A 12568-nucleotide genomic window follows, 5' to 3' on the forward strand; every position below is an offset into this window, starting at 1 on the left:
TGATTTCATCTTTCTTTACTGCTGAGTAAAACTCCATTCCAGATGCTGACAACTATCATAACTCCAGTTCCAGGGGATCCAATGCTTTCTTCTGACCTCTGTGGGTGATACATGACATGGGTGCACTCACACATGTAGGCAATGCATTCATATACATAAAAAATTTTAAAAATTAGTATTCTCTATTTGCTGGAATGTTTTTGTCTTTAGTTCTTTAGACATGATTTTTTGGTTCTTTGAACATATTTAGAATAGTTGATTTAAACTCTTTGTCTGGTAAAGCCAGCATCTGGACTTCCTTAGGGACAGTTGATGGCACTTTTCATGTATATAACCGTACTTCATAATTTTTTTTTTCAGAGCTGAGAACCAAACCCAAGGCCTTATGCTTGCTAGGCAAGTGCTCTACCATTGAGTTAAATCCCCAACCCCAGTAGCCATACCTTCCTATTTCTTTGCGTCTGCCACTTTTTTTGGTTGAAAACTTGAGATTTTAAGTAATATAGCACAGTGACTCTGAAAGTTAGGTTCTCCTGTCTCAGGGTTTAGTGTTACTGCCGTATTTTTAAAAATAAGTTATTGCCTGATGAGTTTTTCTGAATGAATCTGCAAAGTCTGTATTCTTTGTGGTGTGTGGCCTCTGATGACTCTGGTTGTTTAGTCTAGCGGTCAGCTAATGACTGGACAGAAGCTCCGACATGTTTGTCCTTCACCAAGGGCTTCTGCATGCATGTTGTGGCGTAACTTCAGCCAGACAGTTTCTAACTCTGCCATAGTCTTCACTTCCCATGTACACAGATCCTCAAGGTCAGCCAGAAGTGAGAGCCCAGGGCCTCTCCAGTCTTTCCTGGGTCTGTTCAGAACCTTGGGTATGCATGCGGCTTTCTGGATTCCCAGGAATAGAACTGAGATCTCCTCTTCAGCTGGTTTCAGCCCTCTTCCCGTAGCTACTGTCCACCACTTGAGCCAGCCTCAACCACTATCTCTGATGGTTTTCAACAAATACTGAGAGAAAATGCTGTTTTCGTTAACTGAGCTGCAGGTCTGGTCACATAAAGACAGCCTCACAAGTGGGGTCTTCCAGGGAAGCCCTGGGAAGATCAGATAGCCCTCTGGCAGGGGGACTTTGAAAAGGCTCTAGCCTTGATCTGGCTCTACAGTGGCTGCCAGGCTGTAAGTTTTCACCATGTTTATGGTCTGTTGGTTTTTAAGGCTATCTGGAACCAGAAGGTAGGCAGGAGAGGGGAGCAGGGCAAGTCAAAATGCCCAAAGCTTGTTGCTCTTACTGAAATTCAGTTACTCTTCCCAAGCAAACAGATTTCCTCCTGTATTTTGTCAATTTTCTGATTTCTGAAAAAAGGTTTCTCATTGCTGTCATGGAGGAGGGACTTGGTGTGTGTGTGGTCTTCAACATTTTTGCTAATATCACCCTGAAACTGCACCTCTATTCCAGGTGCATACAATGGAGGAGAGTCACATAAAGATTTAGTGTCTTTTCCTGAAAAGAATCATCATGGTTCCTGTCTCAAAGCCCACCACGTTAGCCAGGCCTGACTTTCCAGATCATTTTGAATCCCAGGCTGTCATGGTTGGCTTCAGTTGTTAGCTTGACATACCTGGGAAGAGGAACCCTCAATCGGAGAATTTCCTCTATCAGATCGGTCTGTGGTCATGAATGTGAGGCATTTTCTTGATTGTTGAGTGATGTGGGAGGGCCCAGCCCACTGTGCGTGGTGCCACCCCTGGGCTGATGATCCTGAATTGTAGAAAAAACAGGCTAAGCACAGAACAGAGGAGCAAGCCAGTAAGCAGCATTCCTTTGTGATCCACACTTCAGTTCCTGCCTCCAGGTTCCTGCCCTGAATTCCTGACTGACTTCACTCAAAGATGGACTGTCACTTGGACATGTAAGATGCACTAATCTCTTTTTTCCCCAGGTTGTTTTTGATCGGAGTGCTTTATCACAGTAATAGAAAACAAACTAGAAGAAGACAGACCTTCCAGGTCCAGTTAGCCTACCATGTGTTATATTCCAATGCCTACTTTCGCAGGATGTGTGACAGCATATGGCAGGTTCTCCTGAGGTGAACCTGGGGCCTTTTGGTGATGTAACCATAATCTGCTACTGCTCACACTTGCTGCTTCTGCTATGTGTGGTGTTAGTGGCTTGATGTTCACACTGCAGTAGGTGGAGAAACATGCTTGTAGAATTTGGTTCCCTTCTTGTCTATCATGGAGGTGTACTTCTCAGACAGAGAATGACAGTTTTCTAGGCACTTGTGATAGTTCATCCCAGTTGTCAACTTGATGAGATCTGGAATCATCTGTGCATGTCTTTGGAGGATTATCTTGATTAGGTTTATTAAGATGTGTCGAACACCCCTCAAGCCCACCAGGCTTGGGTCTTCAACAAAAGAAGAGTTAAGACAAAGGTCTTGATTTTATTATAAAAAGTTTAATTCTTAGCAGTCAGGTGAGCAATCACAGAATGGCTTTTTGTTGTGAGGAACACAGATCTTATATAGGAATCAGATTTGGGGTAACCAAGGAATCATCAAGGAATCACCATGGATATTTTACTAACAGAAAGTAACTACGGATGCTGCACGTTGCTGCATTACCTCACCAACTCCGGTGCCTGAAGACCGAACCGAATCTAAGTTTCTAAGAGACCTGATTTATCATGGAGGCACAGCCTGTCAGTTCAAACCGCTGAAGCAGAGAGCTCAGGAGCTCTTAAAGTGGCACTCTTCTTTTTTCCTATGCTTATGTCAAGCATGGCTCCCGACAAAGATGGGAAGACCTACCTACTGTGAACAGCACCATTCCCCGGGCCAGGATCCCAGACTGTATGAAATAGAGAAGGTGAGCTGAGCACAAGCATTCAACATTTTCTATGTTCTGACTGTGGAAACAGTATAACCAGTTCGCGCTTCCTTGACTTCCCCACCATGATGCACTAAACACTCAAACTGTGAGCACAAACGAACATAACCAGGACATTAAACTAGTACTAGGAGTGAGGATACTGCTGTGATAAACCTGACCGTACGGTTCCTAGGCCCTTGAACTAGTTTGTGGGAAGAGTTCAAAGTGTTGGTCTAGAAAACTACTGTGAGCAGAGATTAGTGGGCCATTCTGGTATGAGTGTGAAGAAAAAGAATGCTGAGAGAAGAATGTGAGGCCTGGATCATGATATTTCAGATGGGAACAAGGACTCTATCAGGAACTGGAATAGTTGCTATTGGTGTGATAGTTTGGTCAAGAATCTGGTTTCTTTATGCCTGTGTCCTGAGAACTTTAGTGAAGTTGAATTTAAAGTCATAGACTAATTTGTTTGGCAGAGGAGATTTCAAGGCCAGGCGAGGATTCAGGTTGATGCTAAGAAAGCAGTTGTAATTGTTAAAGAGATCAGTACCACAGAAGAAAGGCCTCTTGGGCTGTGCTGGAACAATAGGAAGGGTGCCCTGAAGGTAAAACTCCACCCATCAAAAGATCTTCCATACCGTGGAGATCCAAATTCATTTGAAGGAAGGAAGCTTAAACTGAAGGGGTTCCTTGCCCCTCAAAGGCAATTGCCTAGGGATGTATTTCCTTGGGGTCAGCACACACAAGCTGATATAGCTGTGGTCCAAGGTCATGATACCTCTCTTGAGAAGTACAACTTGTCAGTGTCACCCATATGTTACTGGTGTCTTGTATGCATGGAAGATGCAAGTTTGAGGGAGTTATGGAATCCTGCTCCATGGTTTCACAGAGAAGTCGAGGTCAGGCAATATGTGGCAGGGTCATAATTCATGCAAGGAGTTCTTGGGAGGCCATTTCGTGAGGCCTTGAAGGTGAAATTTAAGTTAAAGTGGACATCACAGGATATTGGAGACACCATGACCGTAGGACTTAGGCCGAGGAAAGCTACAGGCATAGAGTGGAGCCAGCCTAAGATCTGGAGGGATGGGGCTACCTAAGTCCTTTAGAGCACAGAAAAGTTCATCATGAGCTCCAGATGCTGCATATGGAGCTACAGAATTTGGTTATTGCCCTGATGGATTTTGCTCTTGCTTTGGTCCATTCATTCCTTGCTATGCCTTGGTTTTTATCATTTTGGGATAGGAATGTTTACTCTGTGCCATTGTATGTTGGAAATATGTAATTTGTTTTTGATTTTATAGGAGCTCTCAGTTAAGAGATTACCTTGAGTCTCAGATGCGACATAGACTTTAGACTTTTAACCTGTTGGAATTGTTAAAGACTATGGGGACTTTTGAATGTGGAGTGTATTTTACATTATTAGATGAACATAAGAGTTGAGGGAAAAGAGGTAAAATCTTATGATTTAATGTGTTGTACTTGGGCTCAGGTTGACCAGTGGAATTGTGATGGTAAATCTCAGTTGTCAACTTGAGATCTAGAATCACCTGGAAGGTGACTACTGGGCATGCTCTGGTGAGTACCTTGATTAAGCTAATTGAGATGGGAAGACCTGCCCTCCCTGGGTGGCACCAGTCCCTGGACTGGAATCCTGGACTGTATCAAAAGTCACAGGTGAGCTGAGCATGGGTATTCACCATTCTCTGCTTTCTTGCTGTGGATGTGGCATGACCGGTTCTTGCCTTCTTGACTCATGATGGACTGTGCCTTCAAACTTTGGGTTAAAATAAGCCATTTCTTTGTAAAGTTGCTTTTCTCGGGGTATTTTATCACAGCAACAGAAAAATAACTAAGACAGTGCTTCTGCAACTGAGGTTTTTCTGGAAGATTCTATATTCAGGGCTCCTGAAAAGTTGGAGAAATGAGCATCCAAAAAGCATCTCATAATTTCCACATGAAAATGTGGCGCTCACTTGATTCCAAGGCCAAGCTGCAGAACTGGTGTGAGTATCTCAACTTCCATATACCGCAGTGAAACAAATCCAGCCGTGAGACGTGGGGAGCTGATTCTTCAAGGCAGACCCACCCTTAAGGATGTATCCAAGATACCACTGCTTTTTCCTCTGGTCAGCTTTTCATCAGAGTAGTATGCAGGTGGTGGCAGTTTTGTGAATATTGCACATGTATCACACGTTGCTTAAACTAGAAAGTTACCTTACACGTCACTCACTTGAGAATGAGTCACTGTCTCTGTAGCACCTCAGTCGTGGGTCTTCTTCTGGAACCCAGAAAACCGCACAGGCTCTCAGGAGTTTCTGCTTGGCAAGAGGCCACATCATTCTCTTGTGGCCGCAGATATGTTTCCTCTGTCCATCTCTGATAAATGAGTGTGTGGGCTCTGCCTTTTCTTAACTTCTGATGTCTTTCAAGGTGGGAGGTGGGGCCATCGGTAGGAAGGTTCTGGGCAATGAGCCCTGCATTTGGGTTCTCACTGTGCCCTCAAATTATTTTTCATTTCTTTGACATCTTTCTCATTCAAGGCGGCAAATGAACCTTTGTGCTGTGTAAGTTGTAGTATTCGGTGACAGGGTATTATGAGTTCTTTGTGCACGTAATTCCATGTTATGAAAACCTTTCACCAACTTCTTAAATTGGCTGGTTTGAAGTGCACATTGTGTTATGGCATAATCTGTATTATTAAGAATATGAACTTGGGGAATTAGCATTAGATCTTTCAGAAGGAACTGGGAATTAAAAGAGAAAGACTTGCCTTCATTCTTCAGTCTTGATTTAGGGTACGTTACTTAATATGTCATTTCTTCTAAGTATTTGACTTCAGTTTCTTCAAGGGACTTGCTGAGATGATTTCAAAACTTTTGTTTAACTGTATTTAAGGAGAAGTTACTGAGGTACTCCTTCAAGAAAATAATCTTTTGTTTAGTTGTTGTGTTTGGGAAGAGCAGTCACAATATATGGCTGCTGGCAAACCACATGTGTGGCTCCTAACAGTAGACACAGAAGAGAGACTCATATACCCTGTTTCTTTCTTTTGTTAGCCTGACATCAGGGACAAGGAAACATTACCACATGTGGAAGGTGCTGATAATTAAGCATGAAAACATTAAGTATGTGTGCCATGCTCACATATGATTCTGAGTTATCATGTGGAATTACAGATTTGTGGGTTTTCACCTTAAGAGCTCTTAGCTCACTCACAGACACATTTCCATTAAGTTGGTTCTGTTTGATCAAAGACATGTAGAGTGCACTTTCTCTGTGGAGTCACTCTGTGCCTTGTATTGTGTCTCCATTATTGTATAACAAGTTGCCCTACATCCCAGTAGCTCAAAGCAACAGCTTAGAGGCTTCACTGGGTTTGGGTTTAGGTGGGGCAGCCAACTTGTCACCTATAATTGCATCTCTGGAGGCTTGGTGGGTTTGGAGACTCTACTTCTGAAAAGACTAACTGTGCCTATGGGTAAGTTCTGGGTGTCCATGGAAAGTTACTTTCCTGGCCATGAGGGCTGCCTGAGTTTCCTCATGATGCAGTGACTGGAAGAACAGGGTAGAAGTTCTGATCTTTGTGATCCATCCCCAGAGTTCCACTCTGTCATGCTTCCTTTGGTCCCAGGTCAGCCCAACTCACTGTTGGGACTGTTTCTCTGGGTTATAGAGTAGGGAGTGACAGCACTAGAGGCCACCCCAAAGCTGTCTTGTAAGCACCCCATCATTTTAAAAAACAAGCTGAGTGGTGGGAATAGAATCTTTAAAAAGCAATTTTCTAATCGCAAAAGGCTGTCATCTGACAACCACACAATCTCAGGTCCTGTGCTGGATAGCTTTAGTGTCAACTTGACACACCTGGGTTGAGGGATCCTCAGTTGGGGAATTTCCTCTATTGGACTGGCCTGAGGGGCATCTTCTTGATGAGTGATGTGGGAGGGCCCAGCCCACTGTGGGTGGTGCCACCCCTGGGCAGGTGGGCCTGTGTTGCACAAGAAAGCAGGTTGAGCAGGGGCCAGGGGAGCAAGCCAGTAAGCAGCGTTCCTCCATGTCCTGTGCTCCAGCTTCTGCCTCCAGGTTCCTGCCCTGAGTTCCTACCTTGGGCTCCCTGATGAACTGTGACCCAGGAGATGTAAGCTAAATAAACCATTTCTTCCCCAAGTTGGTAGTGGTCAGAGTATTTTGTCACAGCAATGAAGAACAAACTAGGACAGGCCCTATTCCATCCCTCCAACTTATCCCAGGTGAAGTCTCAGTCTTGGAGCACTCTCTGCATGCCTGACCATTGCTTATGGAGTTACATTGGTATGAGCAGTTAAGGGAGTGTGTATCCCATTGGAATTCTCCCCTTTGCCTAAGGGATAGCTTGCTCTGTAACTGCTATGAATTCAACTATGTCCAAAACAAATGTCTAAGCTTGGCCTTTGGAGCTGGTGCATGTGGCCTGCCTTGGCAAGAGGGTTGTCCTAATTTATTTTCTATTGCTGTGACCAAATATGCTGACCAAAAGCAACTGGGGGAGGAAAGGGTTTATTTGACTTATACTTCCAGGTCACAATCTATCACTGAAGGGGGTATAGGGCAAGAACTCAAGGCAGGAACCCGGAAGCAGGATCCATGGAGAGGAACTCTGCTTGCTGATTTGTTTCTTGCTGCTCTTTAGCTTCTTTATATAGCCCAGGTCCACCTGCTCAGGAAACGGCACCACCCACAGTGGGCTAGACTTTCCTATATCAATTAACAGTCAAGACAGTCCCTCACAGACATGCCCACAGACCAACTTCATAAACACAATTACTCAATTGAGACTCTTTTCTTCTCCAGGTGAGTCTAGGCTGTATCAAGTTGACAGTTAATGCTAAGTAGGACAAGGTTCTTTGAAGATGTGATTAGTGAAGCTGCAGTCATACCAGAGCAGGGTGAGGTGACTCCTGCCTAATTCAACAGGCCTAGTATCCTCACAAGAGAAGTGAGAAACACAGAAGGGTCAAAAGTCAATAGTAACTACCAGATGCCATGATAAAGTAGGGCGGAGACTCCCTGGAGCCTTTAGTGAGGATCAGGCCTAGATGATATCTTGATCTTAGTTTTGTGGCTCCAGATCTGTGTGGCAAGGTACACAGACCCCTGTTGCAGAAACAAATATACCTCTGAAGGAAATCATATCTAGCAAAATTATTTCTGGCGAGATAGGGATGCCTAAATGTGGTTTAGAGGGAAGCAGGGCTAGGGGCTTGAAGCAAACCTTATCCCTTGAGTCAGATTGTGGTGATTTGAATGAGAATGTTCCCCAGAGGCTCATGTATTTAAATACTTGGTCCCTAGCTGGTGGTGCTGTTTGGGGAGGTTATAAAACTCTTAGGATATGGAGCCTTGCTGAAGGAAGTATGCCACAGGGGAGTGGGGTTTTCAGAGTTTATAGCCTAACCCCACTTCTAGGTCACTCTCTCAGCTTCCTGTGTGTGGATGAAATGTGATCTGTCAGCCTCCTGCTCCAGCCACCTGCTGCCATGCCTCCCCTGCCATTATTGATTCTCCCTCTGGAACCAGAAGCCAAAATTAACTCCTCCATAACTTGGTTTTGCTCATGGATTTTTATCACAGCCACAAAAAGTAACTATTTATGTCTGGATGGGGATTCCTAGAAGTAGTTAAGAAGGAAGCAAAGGTAAGGGGCTTGAAGCAAGTCTCACCCTTTGAGTCAACTGTTGGCCGGTAAGCCCATTTCTTTCCCTTGAATGAGAGAGAAAAAATGGAAAAAGAATATAATAATGACAACAGCAACAATGGTGGGACTTCTGTGCCTGCACAGGCTTTATCATCCCTTGAAGGGTATGGGAGCCTGGGGGAGGCTCTTCCTGACTGTGGGACTCCATAGTGGTGGTACCTGTGGTCATAAGTCAACCTGAGCCTGGAGGCAATACCCTCTAATCTGCAGCATCCTGAGCCAACGGGAGGATGGGGATGATGATGATGAGGCGGAGAAGGAGCAAGCAGACCACAGTGTTGGTGTTCCACTCTGGGTGGGGCTGGTCCCCTTCTTACTAGCCTGGGTCTAGACACTAAGCCAGGGGCTTATCTCTCAGTTTATGTGCAGGTGTTCTCCGCCCTGATCGTGCTCATCGCTGGGGCCTTTGTCATCTCCATTATCTACAGGTGGGTTCACTTAGTTCCTCCATGTGGGAGGAACTGGCCTGGTGCTATTCCTTCTCTCAGCCTGCCTCCTTGACCTGCCTGCTGCTGTTCTGCACATGTCTCCTCTTTGTGGTAAAAGTGACCCCCAATGGTCAGTGGGCATCTGAGACTCCAAGAGCAGTATTTAGCTCACTGGTCCTGCTGGCCTCTGTAGCTTGCAAGTATTGGGACCATCCCCTACTGGAGTGATCAAAGTCAGCCCCCAGGAGGTCCCATGGTTCATCTTAAGGGGCAGTGGGGTAACTTGGTCCTCTGTTGTTCCTAGAGTCCTGTTGTAACAAAGTATCTGACAAGGCAATGTGAAGGAGGAAGGGTTTCTTTTGACTCACAGTTTGAGGCTACAGTCCATCATGGTGGGAAGGCATGGTGGCAGGAGTGTGAGGCAGCTGGTCACATCACATCCACAGTCAGGAAGCAGAGAGATGAATGCTGATATTCAACTCATTTTCTCCTTAAAAAAAAACTATTTTATTTATTATTTTTATTTTATGTGTATGAGTGTTCTGCCTGCACGTAAGTGCACCTGTGTTGTGCAACGCACGTGGAGGACAGAAGAGGCTGTCGGATCCCCTGGACCTGGAGTTACAGACAGTTGTTAGGCGCCATGTGGGTACTGGGAACAGAACCTGGGTCTTCTGCAAGAATAGCCAGTGTTAACTGCTGAGCCATCTCTCTAGCTCCTCACTTTCTCCTTTTTATTCAGTCCAGGACACCGGCCCATGGGATGGTGTTGCCCACAATGAAGGGGAGGTTTTTCCTACCTCAGTTAATCTAATCTAGAAACTGTCAGGCATGCCCAGTGGCTTGTCTTGTCAGTGATTCTAGATCCTGTCAAGTTGACAGTATTAGCCATCACAAGCCCCATGTCATGCTCCAAACTCTGGGTTAAACGAGTCCATGTCCCCTGTGCAGGATGTCAGCATCTGGGAGTCTCAGAGAGGAGCCCCCTTCTGTCATCTTCCTGGAGGAAGTACAGCCTGGGCTGCACAGCTGCTCACTGTCTGCAGGGCAGGGCCAGTGTTTAGCTCAGCATTGCCTTCAGGCACCAGTGCCCACTTGCCCACAGCTCTCTCCTGTGATTGGCACAAAGCTACAGAGAGGATTTACATACCTTTCCCGCCAACTTTCAGGTGGCCAGCATGGCCTGACTTGCAGCACAATGTCTACCTTCCTCCTGGATTTTGTCTTAAATTGAAATGAGACCATGGTTCAGTGTTTACCTTGAAAGCATGTGGGCTTCATCATAGAACCTAGGTTCAGGGGACAGGGTGGGAGGCCTGTGGGGCCAGGAGCTCCTACCTCTAACTGCTCAGCTGTGATCAAGGTTCCCTTCTCCAGCGTTGTACAGGACATCAGGAGAGAGAAGGAGATCCCTGTGGAGCCCACACCAACTGTCACGACCACCAAGGAGGAGTCTGAACCGCCACCTCAAGAAGAAGAGTCATCCAAAACCCCTACTAGCTCCTCTCAGAAAGAGACTGACAGTGACGTGGAAGTGGAAGGTAGGCTGCTGTGGGACCGTGTCTGGCTCTGTCCTTCCGGGTCCTCCCTGGGCAAATGCCCAGTGTCCTCCGTGCCCTCCAACAACAGTGGGAAACTGCTTTAGGCAGGGCAGAATTCCAATTTACCGAACTCTGGAGGGCCAGGTCTGTAAAATGGTTCCTCTTCCCTCTCTAGTGTGGCCTTCCCTCCCCCAAGGCTGAGCTATCAGTGTCACAGGTAGCCTGAGTCAGTGCATAGCCTGGAGAACAGTCCAGCAGCACTTGCAGGTTTATCAAGGTCATTGCTTGGAGCCACTGCAGGGTGAGTGTGGCTGCAGCTGTGAGGTGGTAGCTGAAGAGGGACAGGAGCTCACTGTCCACTCTGGTTCATGGGAGGCAAAATCATGTGCTTGTCACTGACTCTTAGGAGGCCATTGTGGACCCCTTGTTGCTTTTCCTGGGCCAGCAGAAGGCCAGGTTAGAGAAAGGTTAGAGAAAGGGATGTCCCAAACATGGGCTTCCTGTTGAGTGATACGTGGATGGAAAGGCTTGTTTTCCCTATTCAGCCCTATGGACTTGGCTTCAAAGTAGCCTGCAGGGAAAGTGGGCCAGGAAGAACCTGCCCTGCCTAGGGCATGAAACCCACAAGGCACAAGCTTGCCTTGTTCTTGGCACCTTCTGTGTTGAGACGGGTGGGATAAAGACTCTCCTGCTGAGGCTTCAGTCCCCGTGATGCATTGAGAACTACAGGCCAGCACAGTCTACCCACCAACCAGTTTCTGAGACAATACCTGCCCAGTGGCTACCATGTGGCCACACCAAGTCCTTGATAAAATCCCCTTGGGGTGCTGAACAGCCCACCTGAAAAGCACTCAACTTTTTCTTTTCTTTAACCTAGCCACATTGGTGCTCTCACAACACCCAGAAATTGAGGAATGAAGAGTGCTAGGAGGAAGTGCTGTGGGAACGCCTGTGATGTGCTCAGTGACCACTGTTAATGTGTGTGACAGAGTGATCACCTGTGAGAAAAAGTAAAGGTATTTTGAATGTTGCTGCTTGTCCTCAGCTGCCTCATTTCCAGTGGTGCTTCATCTTAGGAGAGAGAGCACCTTTGGGTGCAGGCAGGAACCAAGTTTGGTTTCCATGGGCCTCTGCCTGAAGCGAACATTTAGACCACTGGGCAAGAACACTGCCCTGGCAAAAGCGGCCACCCACCCAGTCCAGTCTTCTTTGTAGAAGACAGAGCAGCATTGCTATACAGACTCGGGGAATCTATGACATTCCAGTGGGAGCTTCCTAAGGACCAGAGAAGGACTATTGGAGGAAGAACTGATCCTGCCTCTGATGCCCTAGCCATCCATGGCCATACCACCCTGAACGTGCCCAGTCTTATCTGGTACCCTAGTCAGCAGCAAGATCTCCCACGGGCTGTGCAGCCTGGGTCCCAGGCTCAGAATGCTCTGTGAATACTTGTATGGGACAGCTGGCTGGGAAGCCCTTCATCTGGGGCACTGGGCTCTTCCCTTTGGAAATGCAGAGCATCTGATCATCTAGGGCCGAAATCCCACAGACTGTGGCTCTGAAGAGATGAAACAGGCAGACAGAGATGATTTGGCTTGCTTGGAAGGTCGCTTTGGTAAACAGTCAGGATGCAGACCCCTGGAGGCCCTAAGGTATGGCTTGCTGGTGCCTCCCATTGGTTGTAGGTATAGAGGCTGCCCTTGCTCTACAGAGATGCAGACTTACTGCAGGAGGTTGAAGGGGCTCAGGGTAGGTCTCTGCTGGCCCGTTCCCTCTCACAGGCATCTCACTGACCTTTTTGCATGGACATCTAGCATGCTTTTGGAAAGGGACAGCAAACGCATATTTTAGGCCTTGAGTATGGCAGGATTCTCATCATATCCCCAACTCTACTATATCATGAGGATGGACATAGACAGGTACATGCATCAAGGATGTAGGGCCAGTAAACCTCAGTTATAAACACACATGACAGGCTGGACTTGTGTGGAAGCTTGAGG

The 12568-nt window shown here is 46.6% G+C and overlaps 1 protein-coding gene across 1 annotated transcript in view; it reads left to right on the forward strand.

Moving 5' to 3' along the window:
• Positions 1-11486, forward strand: part of Tex29 (testis expressed 29) — a 31997-nt gene extending 20511 nt beyond the window's left edge. The window contains exons 3-5 of the mRNA XM_008848440.1: positions 8958-9027; positions 10405-10568; positions 11446-11486. Coding sequence (XP_008846662.1) covers positions 8958-9027; positions 10405-10568; positions 11446-11486 — 275 coding nt within the window. The remainder of the gene's footprint in view (positions 1-8957; positions 9028-10404; positions 10569-11445) is intronic.
• Positions 11487-12568: the final 1082 nt, after the last annotated feature.

The sequence above is a fragment of the Nannospalax galili genome, unplaced genomic scaffold (genome assembly GCF_000622305.1).
Source record: "Nannospalax galili isolate Female #2095 unplaced genomic scaffold, S.galili_v1.0 scaffold744, whole genome shotgun sequence".
NCBI classification, from domain to species: Eukaryota; Metazoa; Chordata; class Mammalia; order Rodentia; family Spalacidae; genus Nannospalax; species Nannospalax galili.